The 20,382-nt window shown below is 47.3% G+C and overlaps 1 protein-coding gene across 1 annotated transcript in view; it reads right to left on the bottom strand.

Moving 5' to 3' along the window:
• The window catches only part of ADAMTS10 (ADAM metallopeptidase with thrombospondin type 1 motif 10), a 73,060-nt gene that overhangs the window by 19,726 nt on the left and 32,952 nt on the right, over positions 1-20,382 (bottom strand). Inside the window, exons 6-14 of the mRNA XM_059489659.1 lie at positions 20,108-20,191; positions 18,899-19,044; positions 15,250-15,293; positions 13,309-13,414; positions 11,531-11,677; positions 9,507-9,648; positions 6,943-7,050; positions 2,745-2,890; positions 1,458-1,521 (exon numbers count right to left, since the gene is read on the bottom strand). Of these exons, the coding sequence (XP_059345642.1) occupies positions 1,458-1,521; positions 2,745-2,890; positions 6,943-7,050; positions 9,507-9,648; positions 11,531-11,677; positions 13,309-13,414; positions 15,250-15,293; positions 18,899-19,044; positions 20,108-20,191 (987 nt within the window). The remainder of the gene's footprint in view (positions 1-1,457; positions 1,522-2,744; positions 2,891-6,942; positions 7,051-9,506; positions 9,649-11,530; positions 11,678-13,308; positions 13,415-15,249; positions 15,294-18,898; positions 19,045-20,107; positions 20,192-20,382) is intronic.

Here is a 20,382-nt window from a genome sequence, read left to right as displayed (position 1 = left end):
GGGGACAGGAACACCAGCTCTGACACTGGGGCACTGCCACCAGCTCCTCAGGGACCCCCGCCCCTTGGGGACAGGGACATCAGCCCTGACACTGCTACACGGAGGCAGGACAGTCCCTCCTGCAAAGCCAGACACGATTTGAACACCAAGAGCACGAGGAGGGGCCCCAGGAGCTCTGCCTGATCTGTGACCCTGGGGAGCCATCCCCCAAACCCAGGAAAGCAACAGGACCCCTCTGTTTCCCTCTCCAGCAGCCCGTGGGTGTTAAAGCTGCAATCCCCAGGTCCCAAGCTCCTCTGAGCATCCCCTCAGCACAGATTTTTCTGTAAATCTTTGAGGTTTAACCCTCATCCCTGGGAAGCAGAGTATGACCCAGCCTCACCTGAGCAGCCTGGGAGAAGCAGAGCTGGAATTCTCCCTCTCCCCTCCTTTCCCTCCTTATCTTTGGGCCCCTCTGGATGCCGAAGCCCCGCAGGTCCGTGCAGCCCCCCCGCCCCCGGAGCCGGCTCCCACACCTGCCTGGTCCTGCCCGGAATTCCCCATTGCGGGATCGCTGCCGGCTCACCCCGCCCTGCCTCCTCCTCCTCCTCCTCCTCCTCCCACGGCTGCACAGAGAACCCCGCAGCTGGGTGGAGAGGGCTCATCCCACCTGGGCAGGGCTGATCCTGACCACAGAGGGCTGATCCCAACCAGAGAGGGCTCATCCCAGTTGGAGAAGGCTCATGCCATCTGGACTGGGCTCATTCAACCCGGAGAGGGCTCAACTCAAACTGGACAGGGCTCATCCCACTTGGGGAGGGCTCATCCCACTTGGGGAGGGCTCATCCCATCTGGAAAGAGCTCATCCTACTGGGAGAGGGCTCATCCCACTGAGACACAGCTCATCCCCACCAGAGAGGGCTCATCCTACTGAGACAGGGCTGATCCCAACCCAGACAGGGCTGATCCCATTTGGAAAGGGCTCAACCCAATTCCAACAGGGCTCATCCCAACCAGAGAGGGCTCATCCTACTGAGACACAGCTCATCCCAATGAGAGGGCTCATTTAATCTGACCGGGGCTCATCTGACCTGGATAGGGCTGATCCCACCTGGAGAGGGCTTATCCCAGTTGGAGAAGGCTCATCCCATCTGGACAGGGCTCATTCAATCCTGACAGGGCTGATCCCACCTGGACAGGGCTGATCCCATTTGGAGAGGGCTCAACCCAATCCAGACAGGGCTCATTCAACCTGGAGAGGGCTCAACCCAATCCAGACAGGGCTCATCCCAACCAGACAGGGCTCATCCCATCCAAAGAGGGCTCATCCCAATCCAGACAGGGCAGATCCCAACCCAGATAGGGCAGATCCCATTTGGAGAGGGCTGATCCCAACCTGCACAGGGCAGATCCCCCTGGACAGGGCAGATCCCCCTCCTCCATCCCTCCATCCCTCCCATCCCCGCTGCCCCACTCACATCAGTGTTGCAGGAGCGGTAGCGTTTCCTCTCTCCCAGGCAGTACTTCCCTCCGATGGTGGGCCTGCCAAAGAGGAAGGAGGTTTGTGAGACTGTGACATAGATAGACAAGAAGACTCTCACATGGTTTGTGAGACTGTGACGTAGATAAGAACTGATAAACATCTGAGTCCCAACAAGAAATACCACACATTTAATCCCAACCCTGGCAAAAAGAAGTTACGACTCCCCATCCATCCAGCCTCTGCTCTAGCTCAGCCTTCCCAAGGCACCACAGGCACCTGGATGTGCCTCCCCACAAACACAAAGGGTTTGGGACACGGCAGGGCTGTGGTGACAGGGCCACCCCCACATATGGATGCCATGGGACAGACAGAGAGAAACGGTGAGCGTTTCTCACAGCGGCTTGGGAGAAGTTTTATGGAGCTGGAAAGATGTGATTATTTGTTGACTATAAACAATTTGCAGGTGGTGTTTTTCTACTTTACTTTTTTGTTCCTCTCAAGTGTAGGAGTGTTGGGGGGTAGGACGGTGGGGACGGATGGAGATGAGAGATCTCTGAAGCCAGGTAATGGAACTTGGGGTTTATTGCAAAGGGCCTGGGTGCAGGGCCCTGCTGGGAGCTGCCAGCCACAGCTCAGAGCAGGCCCGAGAGAGACAGAGTGGTAAAGAAGATGAGAGGGTTAGAGAGTAAAAGGGTGAGTGAGGTTCCCATTCCAATACAATAAATCTTCTTCTGTGTTGAATATTCTAATTCTCACTAACCAATCTAGTACAATATACAAATCTTATAACATTTCCATACAGCCTATAAGAATCACTACATTACCACACTGTGTTACATTTTAAACCCTAAAAACTCCTCTTTGGGCCCCTTCTGCCAAGCTGGCAGGGTCTGCTCTGACCCTTGGAGATGCCTGCAAGCAGAGGGTGTTGTTCCATCAAAAGGGGATTACCTTCAGCCAGCCACACCATTGTTTTCCAGTTGTTCAGTAACTGAGGGATCTCAAAGCTTGCTTTCATTTCAATCTCGCTTATAGTTTCTATATTCTCAAAATCTTTTGCCAGACAATCATATTTATAAGGCTTTCCGTTTCATCTTCCCCAACACTCGAGGACAGTGCGTGAGAAAGATGTTTCTATTAGTTAGCCAATAGAATAGAATCTATTGTACCGCTCTATAAAAACTGTGCGGTTCTTTTGAATAAACCCTTCTTCGCCTTTTCTACCATCCCGGCCCTCTCCTGTTCCTGCCCTGATCCCAGCCCACGAGTGACCCCCGTGTACCTGGGGCTGTCGCAGTGGCGCACGGACGAGGAGACGCCGCCGCCGCACGTCCGGCTGCACTCGCCCCACGATGACCACGAGCCCCAGGCTCCGTCCACGCCCTCCGGCCGCGTCCCGAAGGGCACACACTCCCTCTTGTAGCACCACTGCGGGGACACAGAGCTTGGGACACCTCGGCAATGGGACCCTATCGGAATTCAGTGCATCCCTCCGGGTGTCCAGAGTTGTTGAGGACCCCGTCGGGCACGCAGCCCAGAGCACCTGCAGATTTGATTTTGACCCCTGGAGCAAGTTACCAGCTTTGTATGAGGACCTGAAAGTCACAGAAGTTTAAATAGCATAATAATAAAATGATCACAGGGTGAAAATGTAGATTTAAGGCTTTTTAGAATGGGAGTTATGGGGACAAGATGGAGGAACTTGGGCGTGCCCAGTCCTTCTTCTTCTTCTTTTTGTTCTCCATTTTCTGCAGTGATGTTGGCCCTTTGGGATTGGTTTAGAGTAGAAGTGCACTGTCTAACACAGGTGATGGGTATTAGGAATTAAGTGTAAATATGTTATATGTAGTTTGTAGTATAAAAAGACAACACAGAGAGTGCCTGTGGCTGCCCTACTGAGCAGACCTTGGCTGGGCAGAAAGAAAATTTTATAGATAAGAATTAATAAACAACTTCAAGACCGAAAACTGAAGAGTCCAAACTTGTTCTTCAGACATGTGGGCTGAAGCAGAGACATCCTGCACATCTTGGGGGGGATCCTCCTGCCAGAACCTCCATGGGGCCAGTGCAGGGCTGGGATCTGCTTTGGTCCTGAGGAATTTGAGCTTGGAGCTGCTCAGTTCTCCAAGGCAAAGGGTGCTTGCCTTTCCTTGGGGTCCGTGGAATCAGTGTCCCCAGCCGCTGTGGTACCATCCACTGGCAAGGGGTCACATCCCAAATGTTGTCCAGAGCAGCTGTGGCTGCCCCTGGATCCATGGAAGTGTCCAAAGCCAGGTTGGACATTGGGGCTTGGAGCACCCTGGGCTGTGGAAGGTGTCCCTGCCCATGGATGAGGTTTAAGGTCCCTCTCAACCAAACCAGTTAGGGATTCTTTTCTAAAGATTTCCTATAAAAACCCTCGGCAGAGTTCCAGGTGATCTTGGGTTGGAGCTGCTGCTGCTGGGCAGGGCCAGGATCCCTGGGGGACATGGCCACAACGACTGCCAGGACAGAGTGAGTTTTGTTTGTACTGAGAGCTCAGGTTTGTGTGGTTTGTGTGCCCAAAATGTCCAGATCAGCAAAGAGCTCGAGTTCAAATAAAGTTTAAATTGTAATATCAGAGTTGTTGTGTCATCGTTCTGCTGAGGATCTTTAAAGAATCCTGTCCCTGTCCTACTGGGAGACAGATGCTCATGGAAATTTGCCTATGAAATTTTTCCCTCATGCCTGGCACGTGTCCCACAGCCCCTGGAGTCCCCAGCATGGGAGGGTGGGACGGTGCCAGAGCCGCCCGGGCGCGGTGCCGGACACGGAGCCCCGGGGGCTCAGATAATCCCAGGAAGGAAGAAAGCTCTGTGTGCTCCTTCCAGGGGCTGGGAACCCACCCTGGAGCTGCTGGCACAGCCTCTCCCTGCTCCTCCCGAGCCAGCTCTGCATGGGCAGCCGGGAAAAATGCATGGTGTCTTCCCAGGAATCCCAGCTCATGATCCCTGGGAGCACCGGAGCCTCTCCAAAGGGGGATCCCATGTGGAGGAGATACTCCACAATATTCCCACAGCCTGGGAATAGCTTCAATAAACCCTGGGGGCCCTTCCCTTCCCTTCCCTTCCCTTCCCTTCCCTTCCCTTCCCTTCCCTTCCCTTCCCTTCCCTTCCCTTCCCTTCCCTTCCCTTCCCTTCCCTTCCCTTCCCTTCCCTTCCCTTCCCTTCCCTTCCCTTCCCTTCCCTTCCCTTCCCTTCCCTTCCCTCTGAACAACCCTGGTTAAAAAGCAGTTACAAAGTTGGGGGAAAGGGATGATTAAAAGTGAGAAAAACTGGGAAAAAGGAGGAAAAAATGCCCCTGTGGGTTCTTGGGGTAAGACAGGTGAAGCCTTAACAACCACAGGAGATTGATTATTAAAAAAAAAAAAAGGGATCTGGGAGGAGGAAATTCCCAGAGGTTTGGGATGTGGGTACAGCAGAGCTTGGCTCAGCCTTCCCCCACACTGGCTGGCAGAGCACAGGAATTTTCTCTCTCCTTAAATATTTCATACTTTAAATTCCCTGATCTTTCTGTCTGCTCTCCCCAGGGCAAAGGGAGAAGCCAGGGAAGACCTTGGAGAGCTGCTCCAGCCAAGGGCTGAGGTCTGGGGCTCACCCCAGCAGCTCCAGCTGGGAACAATACAGAAACTTAATATAAAAGTGTATTCTTCTTAATATAAAAATATCTTCTTCCACCCAAGGCCATCAAATCACTTCCAAATAATGAATGGATCCAAAAGGGTAAGCACAGGGAGGTAACTGGGGGTTCAAAGGGAGCCAGAATCCTCACAGGGAGCAGCTCCCACAAATCCTGGGGGCTGTGACTGCTTCATTTCCCTTCCCTCAAGGCTTTTGAAGAAGTCTGGTAAAAAAGCAGCCACAAAGTGAGGGAAAAGGATATTGAAAAGTGGGAAAAGCTGGGAAAAAGCCATGACTAGGAGGGAAAAAATGCCATAATCCCTGTGAGTGTGCAACCCCAGGAGCTGTCTGCTGCTCTCTGCCCCAGTTCCCAGCAGAACTAAAATGAAAATAATCATGGATTTGTCAGAGCCATGCACACCAACTCCTCCAGCTTCCTAAGGATTTGAAATGTTTCTTGGGAATTACTTTTTTTCTAGTGGAATGGAGAATGTCCCAGCCCTGATTCTCCATTGTTTCTGTGTGCAAAGGCTCTTTGTCTGAGCAGTGCATTCACTTTGTACTGGGGAAAATGGGTGTAGGAGGAGCAGGGAGTGAAGCAATCAAGGCAAAATTCACGGTCAGGGAAAATCCTGCCCTCTCCTCCCAGCTGAGGGTAAAAAAAACAAAGTTTCATCATAGCCAGTTTTTCCCAAGTTCCTCTGAAAGCAAAAATCTGGGGGGGGGAAAAAAATCCCTTTTCTCAGACCAGCCAGGAGATCCCAGGAGACCTGAGGACAAGGTGTTCATTTAAGGACATGGCATTCCATGACATTCTGTTCCTCCTGAAGAAGAAGGAGGAAATTTCCAATCCATGGAAAACTTGCTGCCTTTCAGGAGCAGCGTGTCCTGTCAGAGGTTATCCAGGAAATGTTAAACAGGTTCAGTTTCAGTGACAGAAACTGGGATGGGCAGCAGAGCCTGAGCTGCCACAGCTGCTTGAGGTCACCTTGCTGTGCCTCAGGGGTGGCACCAAGGAGGATTTTGCTGGAGTAGGGATTTCCCATTCCGTATTCAATATTCCACATTCTACATTCTCCATTTTATATTCTACACTCCACTTTTCACATTCCACTTTCCACATTCTATTTCCCATATTCCACATTCCTCTTTCCACATTCCATATTCCATAATATCACATTCCATATTCCACGCTCCACATTCCACTTTCCACATTCCATATATCACATCCCACATTCCACTTTTCACATTCCACTTTCCACATTCTATTTCCCATATTCCATATTCCACATTCCATATATCACATTCCATATTCCACACTCCACATTCCACACTCCACATTCCACTTTCCACATTCCATATATCACATCCCACATTCCATTTTTCATATTCCACTCTCCACATTCTATTTTCCTTATTCCACATTCTATTTTCCATATTCCATATTCCACTTTCCACTCTCCATATTCCATATTCCACATTCCACTTTCCACTCTCCGTATTCCATATTCCACTTTCCGTATTCCATATTCCATACTCCACGTTCCACTTTCCAATTTTCATATTCCACATTCCACATTCCATATTCCATACTCCACATTCCACATTCTAGCCCTGTGCAAGCTGAGTTCTGAGCTGGACCTTGGGGTGATTTCTGAGCTCCTTGGCCCATCCCAGCCTCCCTCCAAGGGCAGCTCTGCTCTATGGGATCAAGGCTGGGCTGGCTGCTGGCTGCTCCCAAACCAACCCCACATCCCCAGCACAAACAATAATCCCATTTTTGCTGGAAAAGGGACCCAGCCCATCCCTGCCAGCTGCCTGCAGTGCCCAGGGCTGCCTTACCCCCTTGTCGATGGTGTTGGTTTGGCAGATGGTGCCCTCCGCTGCGGGGATGCTGTTGGTGATGCAGCGGTTGCTTTTGCTCAGACACCAGAGCTCACTGCACACTTCCTGCAGATGGGGAGGAAGGGAGAGGCAAAGAAACAAAACCCAGATTAGGATTGGCTTGTGCCAGGGAGGCACCAGCTGGGTGGGACACAGGGACATGGGGACACCGAGTGTCTTCAGCGTGGTGGGGACAGTGTGAGGTCAAACCCTGCCAGCTGCAGCCACACCAAAGCCACTGAGAGCTGTCCCCTGCTCTACACTTGCAAACTAAGCACAAGCGCCTAAGCAAAGTTTATTTTTTTCTAGTTTAAGTTTTTTCTAGTTTTAATTTTTCTAGTTTAGTTTTTTCTAGTTTAATTTTTTCCTTCCTTGTGGAGGAAAAAATTAAACTAGGAACAAGTTTCAGAGGATGAGCTTACAGAAAAGAGTATACTTCAGAAAAATAGAACTATAAAAATACATTGTAGTAAGATCATAAAGAGTAATTTAAAATAATTAGCTTTAAAGTATTTACAATATAGTGTAGCAAAAACTGATAAGCCAAGAAATGCTTATAATATATTGTAATTAAGAAATAGCTTCTGATAGTAATAACAAATTATAATGCTATATTAAGTTATATATTATACATAATATAATATATATTATGATTTATATATTATTTATCTAGATTAGATATAATGTTATATATTATATATTTCTATATTATTTTATATATTTAATATAATATAATATAATATAATATAATAATTTTTATATTATTCCTCTATATTTATATTAAATATAAATTATCCATATCATTTCACCCTTCTCATGAGACTAAAAATAGATTAAAAGCTTTTAAAATGCCAGTAAGTTATCCCATGTTTAAGTCAAAAAAACCCCTGCTAATCCAACAGAACAATCAAACCACAGAAAATAAAAGTTCAAACCAATATCAACACCTTACAAGATTTACAACAGCTTTTAAGAGAAATCAATTAAATCAGATCTATTTTAAAAATTACAAATAATGAACTTACTCCACTTTTAAACTGATTTAGAGGGGACTGTAACATCAAATCTCCTAAAACTTTAACATTTAAGGCTCAAAAAACCCCTTCTGGCTGTGGAGGTTCCTCAGGCTCAGATGGCAGAGCTGACTCCAGCCAGCCCATGCCACCTCTCCTTTGTGTCACCTTGGTGACACCTGAGCTAATCCCACCTGTCCTTATCTGTGTTGTGGTTTTTCACAAACAGGATGGGACTGCTGGGATAAAATAAATAAATAAAACTTCCTGGAGTTTTATTGTGGCATAAGATAAGATGGTGAAGGGTTTATAATGAAACTTCCACAAACACAGGAGGGTTTGATCTGCAGCCTTGGAAGAAGCTTGGATTGATGTAAAAATACAATACACAGGCATTAAGCAGAAGAATCATAAATTTATGTTCCTAAAGTTGTAAGTAAGAATACGCTTTAAGTGAAATTGTATTGGTAAGATGGTGAAAGGTTTATAATGTAGGAAGGAAACTGTATTGATAAAGTGGTGAAGGGTTTATAATTAAATTCCCACAGACATGGAAGGATTTGTCCTGCAGCCTTGGAAGAAGCTTGGATTGATGTAAAAATACAATACACAGGTATTAAGCAGAAAAATCATAAAATTATGTTCCTATAGTTATAAGTAAGAATTAGCTTTAAGTGAGAAACTATTGATAAGATGGTGAAGGGTTTATAATGTAGGAAACTGTATTGATAAAATGGTGAAGGGCTTATAATGTAGGAAAATGTATTGATAATATAGTGAAGGGTTTATAATGAAACTTCCACAGTCACAGGAGGGTTTGATCTTGGAAGAAATTTGGATTGATGTAAAAATACAATACATAGACATTAAGCAGAAATAAATAAGGGTTGTAAGTAAGAAACTATTGGTAAGATGGTGAAGGGTTTATAATGTAGGAAAATGTATTGATAAGATGGTGAAAGATTTATAATGTAGGAAACTGTATTGCTAAGATGCTGAAGGGTTTATAATATAGGAAACTGTTGATAACACGGTGAAGGGTTTATAATGTAGGAAAATGTATTGATAAGATGCTGAAGGGTTTATAAGGGTGTGGTTGTATAGAATAAGTTAAGAGTTTAGAAGTTATAATAGAAGCATGTGTGTGCAAGTGAGACAGAAGCCACTGGACAAAAGCATCCACAGTGCAGCAGAAGTAAAGGTGATAGGTTAGAAAAGCAAAATAAGTTCTGTGGCAACTGTCTATTGGTTTAGAAAGTTATATATTGTCTTGTAAGGAAACCACTTAGAGCTATGGCTGACTGCTTGCTGCTCTAAAATCTCACATCCTCTGAGCCTGATGTTCATCTGAGCAATAAATCGTTCTTAGCTTGAAAATAGCCCCATCCCTCCATTTCTAAGGGTGCCAATGACAGATGTGGGCAGCAGGCACAGCCCCATGGACCTCTCCTTGCCCCACGCCCCCTCCCACAGCCCTGGAACCGATAGTAAAGCAGGAAGGCTCTCTACCCCGTATTTACACTGGCGGGATTTGACTCCGTACTGGAAGCGGCACTGCTCGTCGGCATCGTAGGCCTGGCCCGGGGCCACCGTGGGGTAGATGAAATCCTGCTTGGGAGGAGCGTTGTTCAGGCACAGTCCCATCCCCGAGCTGGAAACACAGGGGGACAATCAGAGCTGAGAAAGATGAGGAGAGAGAGAGAAGCTGAGGTGGGGGAGCAGCAGGTGTTAGTCCTGGCTTTGCTGGGCTGAACTTTGTCGCAGACATCTTTTATGGAAAATCCTTTCCTTAGGATTTTTCCTCCTGAGAAGCTGTGAGGCCTCAGGAACAAAATGTAAACATTGATTATCTGCTGCTGTGGAATGCAACAGGTGGATCTTTGATTGACTTACATTTGTTGTTTCTAATTAATGGCTAATCACAGCTTATCTGGCTCAGACAGAGAGTCGAGCCACAAACCTTTGTTATCATTCCTTTCTATTCTCTTCTTCACTAGCCTTCTGATGAAATCCTTTCTTCTATTCTTTTAGTACAGTTTTAATGTAATATATATCATAAAATAATAAATCAAGCCTTCTGAAACATGGAGTCACATCCTCGTCTCTTCCCTCATCCAAGAACCCCTGTGAACACCATCACAGAGCTTGGCTGCTTGAGGGGATAAATTTGGGTCTGCTCTGGGTGTGGAAAGTGCTCTGAAATCCTTCCCAGGCTGGGAAGAACATCCTGGTTCTGAGGTAACTCTGGAAGTGTTGATCTGAGGGTTCATAGAAACCTGGAACATCCTGAGCTGGGAGGCACCCACAGGGATCATCTCCACTTACTGAAAATTATCACAGCTCTTAAAATTCCCAGATGGCATCATCACTGGGCAGAGGTGGACAGAGGAGCCCAAATGAATATCCTGAGCTGGAAGGGACCCTCAGGGATGATCAGTGCAGCCCCATCCCTGCACAGCCACCCCAACATCCCCACCTGAGCACCCCTGGGAGCTCCTGCAGCTCTGGCAGCCTTGGCACCATTCCCTGGGCAGCCTGGGCAGTGCCCAGCACCCTCGGGGGGCAGAACCTTGCCCTGAGCTCCATGCCAAGGCCTGGCACAGCTCCAGCTCTTCTGCAGAGTATTGCCCGCCCAGGTTGTCCCCAAGGTGAGTGCCCAGGCAGGTGTGCCCAGGTGGGCACTGTGTGGGCAGAGGTGCTGGTCCCCCACCCAGCTGTGATCCCCCAGCCTCCCTCTCCAAGCCCAACCTCCTGCTTGCCCGAGCTTTGTAGGAAACATGCAAATTCAGCCAGAAATGCCTTTCCCTCCCCTTTCCTCGCTTCTCTCAGAGCTCCCCCTAAATCAAAGCTGCTGTCATCACCCCCAGCCCCAAATCCTGCTCACACCACGTCCCACTGGAGGCTCCTGGAGCTGGGGGTGGCCAGCACGGAGCACGAGGAGTGGGGATGTGTTATTATATTATTTATTTTTTATACAATACATAATAAATAATATAATAAATAAATAAAGCTCTTCCAGCCACAACAAAAATGGTTTTAGATGTTCAACAGGCAGGAAAAACATGGGAAAGTCTAAAGGAAGGAAGGAATGCGACTGTGGGAGACAAGACAGAAGGTTTTGGGGGATTTGGGTCTTTGCTTTCTTTGGCTTTACCCCCTCCTCACAAGAGACTGGGGGAGGCTGGAGGGAGGGCAGGGAGGGGTGGATTCCTTACTCCAGCAATTCCCCCACTCTTCCTCTGGGGAACTGATCTATTTGTGAAGTTTCAAACATGAGAATAATAAATAAATGAAAATAAATAAAAATATATTATATATATAATAAATAATATAATAAATAAAGCTATCCCAGCAACATTATAAATGGGTTTTGATGTTCAACAGGCAGGAAAAAACGTCTAAAGGAAGGAAAGAGACTCTGGGAGACAAGACAGAAGGTTCTGGGGGGTTTGGGGCTTTGCTTTGGCTTTACCCCCTCCTCACAAGAGACTGGGGGAGGCTGGAGGGAGGGCGGGGAGGGGTGGATTCCTTACTCCAGGAAGCTGGTGATGTAATCCCTGCTGCAGGTGGACCACACGAAGGGGTTGGTCTTCATGGTGATGTGGGCAGCCATCAGCTTGGCCGTCTCCTGCCCCCGCGAGCCGCAGCTGTTGCCAACCCCGTCGTGGTTCATGCCGAACCTGGAGAGCACCACAGCACACAGCCTTGGGCAAAATTACTTCCTCCTTCATTATTCATATTAAAAAAATACTCAAACTAACATTTTGTACAGTTTAACAACAGCTCTCAAGAACACTCAAACAGTTTCAAGCAAAAAAAGTGATTTTTTTCAATTGTTTAAATTCCTCGTGTTGGATCATTGATGTGTCTTATGACTGATAGTCTAATGGCAAACTCAACTTTCTTTATGAAACAGGTGTTTCTCAATAAGGAAATAAAGTTTGCAGATTTTTTTTTTCCCTAAGCCGCAGTTATTGGGAAAATTCATCCAGCTGGGGTTGGACACACCTGGATGGTCCACAGGGAAGGTTTTCAGCCTGTGAAAAGCACCTTCACTGTCCTGTGCAAATTTAAAAAGTTTAATAAAGGACCACAGGAGACAACGACCATAAAGCAAAGGTTATTACTTGAGTTATTATAAAGGTTATTAGTCAGCCAAGAGCACCCCGTTATCCTCATGGATACCCCTTAAATACCTTATCCATTAAATCAACCCTTTGCATATTATAGACCCTTATGCATAGTAAACTTTTCCCCAAATGAGTTTACATGTTCCAAGAACTGTTTAGCATGGCTCCTCCTGGGATCCAAGATTTTAGAGCAGGTGTATTCCTTGGGTGTGGTTTTAGTCCTTTTTTTATCACCTCCAGTTTTTGTTCCTCACTGCCTTCAGTCAGCGAGTGCTGATGGTTGGCAGATCTGCACAGGTGTCCTCGTTATATTTTTATTGGATGTATCCATCCAAGCAGGCATTTTAACAGAGGCACATTTATATCAGCTATTTCACTGAACTTAATTAACAACAGAAATAAAACTATATCTTTATAACAAAGTTAATTTAAAACCACATGTATAGAATCCATTTTAACATTTGCGAAAAGCCAATATTATATAATAATAATACATTACATACTATTGGATATATTATATAATATACAATGATTAATAACAATATAATATATTATATATTATTGGATATATTATATAATATGTATTATATATAATATATTATATATTATATTAAATATAATATAATATAATATAATATAATATAATATAATATAATATAATATAATATTTATATAAATATATAATAAGTCTATATAATATAATAATATAGATACTATATTTATATAATATAATATATAAAACATATAAATTTATATATTCTATCATATACAATTATTAATAATGATATATTATATCGGATATATTATATAATATTATGTATTACATATTATATATACTATAATAATATAACATTATATAATAATATACAGTATAATACAATATAATTACATTATATGTATAATATAATACAATGATATATAATTATAATATATATTATACCATTATATATAATATTTATATATAATATATAATATATATTATATAAAGTTATATATTCTATAATATGTAATAATTAATAATTACATAATATATTATATAGTGAGGGATATATAATATTGTGTGTATATATATATATATATATATATATATATATATATAATAATCTATAATAGATTATAGATCATACGTATCTATAACAAGCCCCTGGTGGCAGGGCCAGAGCATCAGGAGCTGCACTCACGTGTGGCCGATCTCGTGGGCGATGGTGAAGGCCGTGGCCAGCCCGATGTCCTCGTTGATGCTGCAGCTCCTCTCCCGCTCACACATCCCCCCCACGGGGGCCAGGCCTGGGGAGGGGACAGAGCTGTCACACAGGGCCACCTCGGGGTGGCTGAGGGGACCTGGGGGTGTTTGCGGCTGCCTGGTGTTCTTCATGCTCTGTAGCACTGAGCATCCGTGGCTGCAGCCTCTTCACTGCAGCAGGCGCAACTCCCCCAAGGATTTTCCCTCAGGAAGGCAGTGAGGGGCTCAGAGAAAGAAGAGAAAACAATTCTTATCTCTACTTGCTGCGCCTGTTGTTTGGCACATGTGGAATGTGTTATGGAGATTTTTCACCCAGAGTGATTTGTTAATTGGACTCTGGTGAAGGTTGTTTTATTTCTTGACCAATTGGATCCACTGTCTGGAGACAGTCACAGGTTTTTCTTTAGTATTCTTCAGTATTGTATCTCTTTAGTACGTAATTTAGTATAGAATTAGTGTACATCTCTTCAGTATGTAATTTAGTATAGTATTAGTGTAATATAGTATATCTTAATAAGGCAATGTTCAGCTTTCTGAAACCATTGGAGTAAATGAATATTATTTCCCAGCTGAGGGATCACCTGTTTCTACTTTAAGCAGTTCCTTCTCACCATTGCACTGGGCTTTGGGATGAACTCATGGCTCTTACAGGACATGGTCACTCAGCACTGATGGTGAATTAAGAGTGACAGGCTCAGAAATGCCAAAAATCCTCTGAATTTTGTACCCAAATAGTGCAAAGGGGAGCAGTCCTTGGCACAAACCTGGTGAGGGAATCTCAGATGGGCTTCACCAGCTCTGGGGCATTCGAATCTGGCCAGGGAGAGCTGAGCAAGCTGGCTCATTTGGAGGATTGGGTGATGCTGAAATTCTCTCTGAATTGTGACAGCAAATTCCCTCTGCACAAGCTGTGCCCCTGCCCCAGTCCAGGAAAGGGCCTGGCTGTGCTAGGGGAATGATTTGAGCCATCCCAGCACTCAGAGATCCACCAGCTCTCCCCACAGTTATGAAGAGCAGAAATCTCTCCCTGCCTGCCCAGTCTAGACCAGGATAAGACAAAGGAGGAGCTGCAGCCAGACAGGGCTGTGACAATAAAAACTCCCTTTGCAGTTATCACAAAACTGTCAGATTTCTCTCTGCCTAGCCAGGAACTCCAGCAGGCCATGGACAAGCCCTAAAAATGTGAGTGGTTCTTAATCAGCAGTCTGGAGCTGGAGCTGGAGGAGTTCCAGGGTTCAGCTGAGCTCAGGGCTGCTGGATTAGTGCTCACAGAAGGGACAGGAGGCTGGAAAGAACTGGAATGGTACTGGGACAGGAGCTACAACTTCACTGGGAAGGGATGGCACAGGTGGGAAAGGATGGCACAGGGGGAAAAGGGATGGCACAGGTGGGATGGGGATGGCAGAGGTGGGAATGGATGGAAGAGCTGGAAAGGGAATGGCACAGGTGGGAATGGATGGAAAATGTGGGAAAGGGAGTCACAGCTGGGAAAAGGAATGGAACAGTTGGGAAAAGGGCTGGCACAGCTGGGATGGGGATGGAACAGCTGGAAAGGGAATGGAACAGCTGGGATGGGGATGGCACAGGTGGGAATGGATGGAACAGGTGGGATGGGGGTGGAACAGCTGGAAAGGGAATGGAGAGCTGGAAGGGGAATGGAACAGTTGGGAAAGGGGAATGGAACACCTGGAAAGGGATGGCACAGCTGGAAAGGGGAATGGAACAGGTGGAAAGGGAATGACACAGCTGGAAAGGGAATGGAACAGCTGGAAAAGGAGTGGCACAGCTGGAAGAGGGGTGGCACAGCCCATCCTCATCACATTCCCAAAGTTCTGTGTGCTGCTGGGGGCTGCTGAGGGGGTGTCAGATTTCCACTCACCCAGGGTGCCACAGGGCTTGTTCTTGTAGATGCAAATGTCGTACCTGTGAAGGAGAGAAGGTGGCATTAAGGACATTTCTGATTTTGGGGGTTGTCCTTTTGCCCATGTGTTCACATCCAAACCACTCCAAACCAGCCCGTGAAATATTCTGGGATGGAAACACCAATGGTGACAGGTAGGACAGCACTCACTGTGCCCAGGCTGAGATTCACTGAGGGTTTTAATGGCAGAGCTGAGCAAGGTCAGAGGTTTGGTTTTAATGAAACATGAGCAGGGAAGGGAACAGAGCTGGGGAAGGGTCTGGAGCCCCAGGAGAGGCTGAGGGAGCTGGGAAGGGGCTCAGCCTGGAGCAAAGGAGGCTCAGGGGGGACCTTGTGGCTCTGCACAGCTCCTGACAGGAGGGGACAGCCAGGGGGTTTGGGCTGTGCTCCAGGGAACAGGGACAGGAGAGAAAACAGCACCAAGCTGTGCCAGGGGAGGTTTAGATCAGATTTTAGGGAAAATTTCTTCATGGAAAGGATTGTCAGGCATTGGAATGGGCTGCCCAGGGCAGTGGTGGAGTCACCACTGCTGGAGGTGTTAAAACCATCAGCAGATGTGGCATTTCAGGATGTGGTTTAGTGGGCGAGGGGATTCAGTCAAAGGTTGGACTTGATGATCTTGGAGGCCTTTTTCAACCTTAATGATTCCATAAATCAGCAGGGACAAGGTAATTCCTTGTCCAAGATTATGCCAAGGTTATGCCAGACCTGGAGCTCTTTGGGTTTGGGTGGGTCCAGCTCTGCTCCCCAGCACTCCTGGGAGGCATCAGGCACAGAGGGGAGAGGACAAGGCCAACCTCTGCTCTGCCAGCTCAGGTTTCTTGCAGGAAATTGCATCAATCAAACAGAGAAACACAGAATCCCAGCATGGTCTGAGTTGGAAAAGACTTTAAAAATAATTTCCCTCCACCCCCTGCCACGCCAGGGACAACTTCCACTACCCCAGGGTGCTCCAAGCCCTGTCCAGCCTGGCCTTGGACACTGCCAGGGATGGGGCATATGAAATTCTGATTAAAAACAAACTAAAAATAAAGAAAACATTTGAGTTTGAAAACATGTTCTATTTCAAATCCCACTGTGGTTTCATGAAAATGCTGAAGTGATTTTTTTTTCAGTTCTTTACTGAGAATTTTCCAAACAAATCCAATCTGGGTTGATTCAAGGTGACTCTTCCCTCTGCTCCTGGCCTCGACTTCCAGCCACTGCATGAAGGAATCTTCTGTTTGTACAAGGAAAAGTAAAACAAGAAGAGGAAAAACTTCTTCCAGATGGAAACACACCATCCTCAAAATAGGAAGAGGTGGAAGCTCCAAATGAGACCAGTTTGGGTTAGAGAGGGAATGTTCTCATTTCCTTGCAAAGGTCAACATTTGGGGTGTGCAAATCTGGGCTGAAGGGGGCCAGGCTGAGAGCTGGGGAGGGTGGGATCAGCTGGGGGACCAGGGGGCAGCTGGGCTGGGCTGGGACACCCCACAGCCAGGTTGGGGTGGCATTGAGGATTGTGACCCCAGCGTGGCTTTGGGGACACCCACAGGGTCGGGGTTGAGGATTGTGACCCCAGTACGGGTTTGGAGACACCCACAGGGTGGGCAGGACAGAGGATTGTGACCCCAGAGAAGACTGGGGACACCCACGGGTTGAGGGTTGAGGATTGTGACCCCAGAGAGAGTCTGGGGACATCCACAGGGTGAGGGTTGAGGATTGTGACCCCAGTGGGGATTTGGGGACACCCACGGTGGGCAGGACCAAGGATTGTGACCCCAGAGAAGGTCTGAGACACCCATGGGGTGATGTTTGAGGATTGTGACCCCAGAGCGGGTTTGAGGACACCCATGGGGTGGGCAGGACTGAGGATTGTGACCCCAGAGCGGGTCTGGAGACACCCACAGGGTGAGGGTTGAGGATTGTGACCCCAGAGAAGGTTTAGGGACACCCATAGGGTGGGCACGACCCGAGGACTGTGGCCCCAGAGAAGGTCTGAGACAGCCATGGGGTGATATTTGAGGATTGTGACCCCAGAGCGGGTTTGGGGACACCAGGCAGGACCCTCCAGCACTGCTCCCTCCACTGACCCCTCAGTGATGAAGGTGGGCGGTGAGAAGCTGCAGCACACGAAGGGTTAAATGTGACACATTCCCAGGGATGGCTCCGGTCCCTTTGGCCCCTGGAAGTGCCCAAACTTCTCCCCTCCTCTCGGCAGGAAACCCAGCAGAGTACAAAACATTTGTTGCTTTGTTTGGGGCCAATGCCTTTAAAGCCTTCGGAGGCTCTGCTTTGACACGTCCCTGCAGGAGGATAAAAAGCCCCGAGCTCAGCAAGATCTTATCGGGACACCGGGAATTTATTGGGGCCCGGGCCGGATGCGCCGGGCGCTGTCCAGGCTCAGCAGCGGCTCCGGGCTGGCTCCAACATCTGGAGGGAGGACGGAGAGCTCGGAGCCGGCGTTTGCATCACAAATGTGGGGAGGGAGGGCAGGAAAAAGCTGCAGCCCCCTCGGGAAGGGGAAAATCTGGGGATGAGGGGCCCTTTTGTCGCTCCTCTGTGGGGTCTCATCAGTGGGGGATTCCAGGCTCACGCTGGAGCTGGAGCAGGAGGACAGCACATGGATAAAGGAAACAGCTCCTACCTGGAGGCTCCCCTCACCAGCACTTTCATTTCCTGAATTTCTTTCTCTGAAGGAGAGGGGGAAAGGCACAAAATAATGTTGGATTTGCCTTTGGCCTCTCCTGGAGTGTTTTGCATCTGACAAGGAGGGATTTGTGGGGACTGGAGGGACAATCCTGGACACAGCCAGCAGCACTTGGGGACTCAGCATTCCCTGTGCCCTCCATCCCTGCAGAATCCTGTGTCCCTTCCAGCTGCTCTGCCATTCCTTCCACCATCCCTGACATCCTCTGTGTCCTCCTTTTGACCATCCATCCATCCATCCATCCATCCATCCATCCATCCATCCATCCATCATCCATCCATCCATCCATCCATCCATCCATCCATCCATCCATCATCCATCCATCCATCCATCCATCCATCCATCCATCCATCCATCCATCCATCCATCCATGTCCATCTATCCATCCATCCATCCATCATCCATCCATCCCCCATCCATCCATCCATCCATGTCCATCCATCCATCTATCCATCATCCATGCATCCATCCATGTCCATCTATCCATCTATCATCCATCCATCTGCCATCCATCCATCCATCCATCCATCCATCCATCCATCCATCCATCCATCCATCCATCCTCCATCCCAGCAAAGACCAAGGGAAGAGTGGGAAGTGACAACGAACTGGGGTGAAGATTGAAAACAAAAGTGAAGGTAGAGATTGATAACAAAACTGGGGTGGAGATTGATAACAAACTGGGTACAGGGTGATAAACTGGAGTGGAGATTGATAACAAAAGTGAAGGTAGAGATTGATAACAAACTGGGGTGGAGATTGATAGACTGAACTGAAGGGCGATAATCTGAACTGCAATAATCTGCACCCACTGAAAGTCAGGAAGCTTTGGAGGAGCTTGGAGTCCAGGACAGCTGGCACCCCCAGGGCACAGTGCCACCCCCAGGGGACAGTGCCAGCCCAGGGGACAGGGCTCACCGGGTGATGAGCACGGCGGTGTCGTGGTTGGCGATGCCATTCTCCGGGATGGCGTTCCCGTTGCCGTTCCTGTTCACGATGGATTTCTGCCACTTGCAGAAGCTGTCCAGGGATTTCCCGGCGTGGTGGTTGATCTCCAGCGTGGGCTGCAATGGAAGCAATGGCAGAGGGTGTTCCCAGGGAAGCTTTGGGGGGGAAGGCACTGCCCATTCCGTGCCAGCAGAGCACTGACACCACTGCAGACAGCCCCAATTCCTCATGGAGGCCATAAGAAAGCAAGAAAAATGGGACTTTGTCAGTCTTAACTTTTTGCCAGGGTTGGGATTAAATCATGGGATGATATTTCTTCTTTGGACTCAAATGTTTATTAGTTTAGTGTATTAGACTAAGATGTTTATTAATTTAGTGTATTAGACTATGCCACAGTCTCACAAATCCTGAGTTCTACAGCACTTCACTCTAACAAACCAAAAATGCAGCTCCATCTCTCTCTCTAAAAGGTCTTTTAAGGATAAACTGTCCAATTAAGAAATGATACCTAAATTATTTTTACTTTTAACCCAATAACCAACCACCTGTGTCCGCAATGGGGACTTTTTTATCCAATTACACAATGCCACCCAAACCCATGGAGAAGAAGGAGAAGGAGAAGGAGAAGGAGAAGGAGAAGGAGAAGGAGAAGGAGAAGGAGAAGGAGAAGGTGAAGAAGGAGAAGAAGGAGAAGAAGGAGAAGGTGAAGAAGGTGAAGAAGAAGAAGGTGAAGAAGAAGGACCAGCCTCCGCCCTAAAACCTCCATCTTGCTTTATCTATATTACTGTATTCTAAAACCTTCAACTCTGTGATATCACACACTTCTATTTAAACTCCACACCCACAATCCCAGTTCTATCATTCCATTTTGGAAGCTTCTCCACAGCCTCAGGTCAATGCAGTTTTCTCTTAGGGGTCAGTACCTGGCAGCACAGAAAGTCTGAAATTCTCAGCAGCCAGGGTTCCAATATGACTTTAGGAGAACTAAAGCTGCTTAAACCTCCCTAAAGTCACCTTATCATGGAAACATTCAGATTCCAGAGGTCGGCTCAGTCCAGTCCTCAAGGGGCATTGGGAGGATGTCACTGGGGGGAATTCCTGGGAGTGACATCCAGGGGGGACACAGAGCTCCTGAAGGGAAGTGCAGACCCAGGACAGGCTCAGCAAAGCCCAGCTTACCTGATCCTCCGTGAGCAGGATCAGCCGGGTGACCAGGATATTGACAATATTGCCCAGACTCGAGTCCTGGAAAAGTTTGGCAACCTGACCTCCAAGAAACAAGAAAAGAGGAGTCTTAAAAATGAGCTCCGTGGCCAAGCGAGCTGGGAAGGACTGGGCACTGCTGTGGGGGGGTCTGAACCCAACATTTTTGGGAAGCAGGGATGGGAATGAGACACTTGAATAGCAGAATTCCCTAAACCACAATCAGGGCTTGCTGTCCCAGAGCAGAGAAG

The sequence above is a fragment of the Ammospiza nelsoni genome, chromosome 27 (genome assembly GCF_027579445.1).
Source record: "Ammospiza nelsoni isolate bAmmNel1 chromosome 27, bAmmNel1.pri, whole genome shotgun sequence".
Lineage (NCBI taxonomy): Eukaryota > Metazoa > Chordata > Aves > Passeriformes > Passerellidae > Ammospiza > Ammospiza nelsoni.
This window is presented reverse-complemented; position numbering and strand designations above follow the sequence as displayed.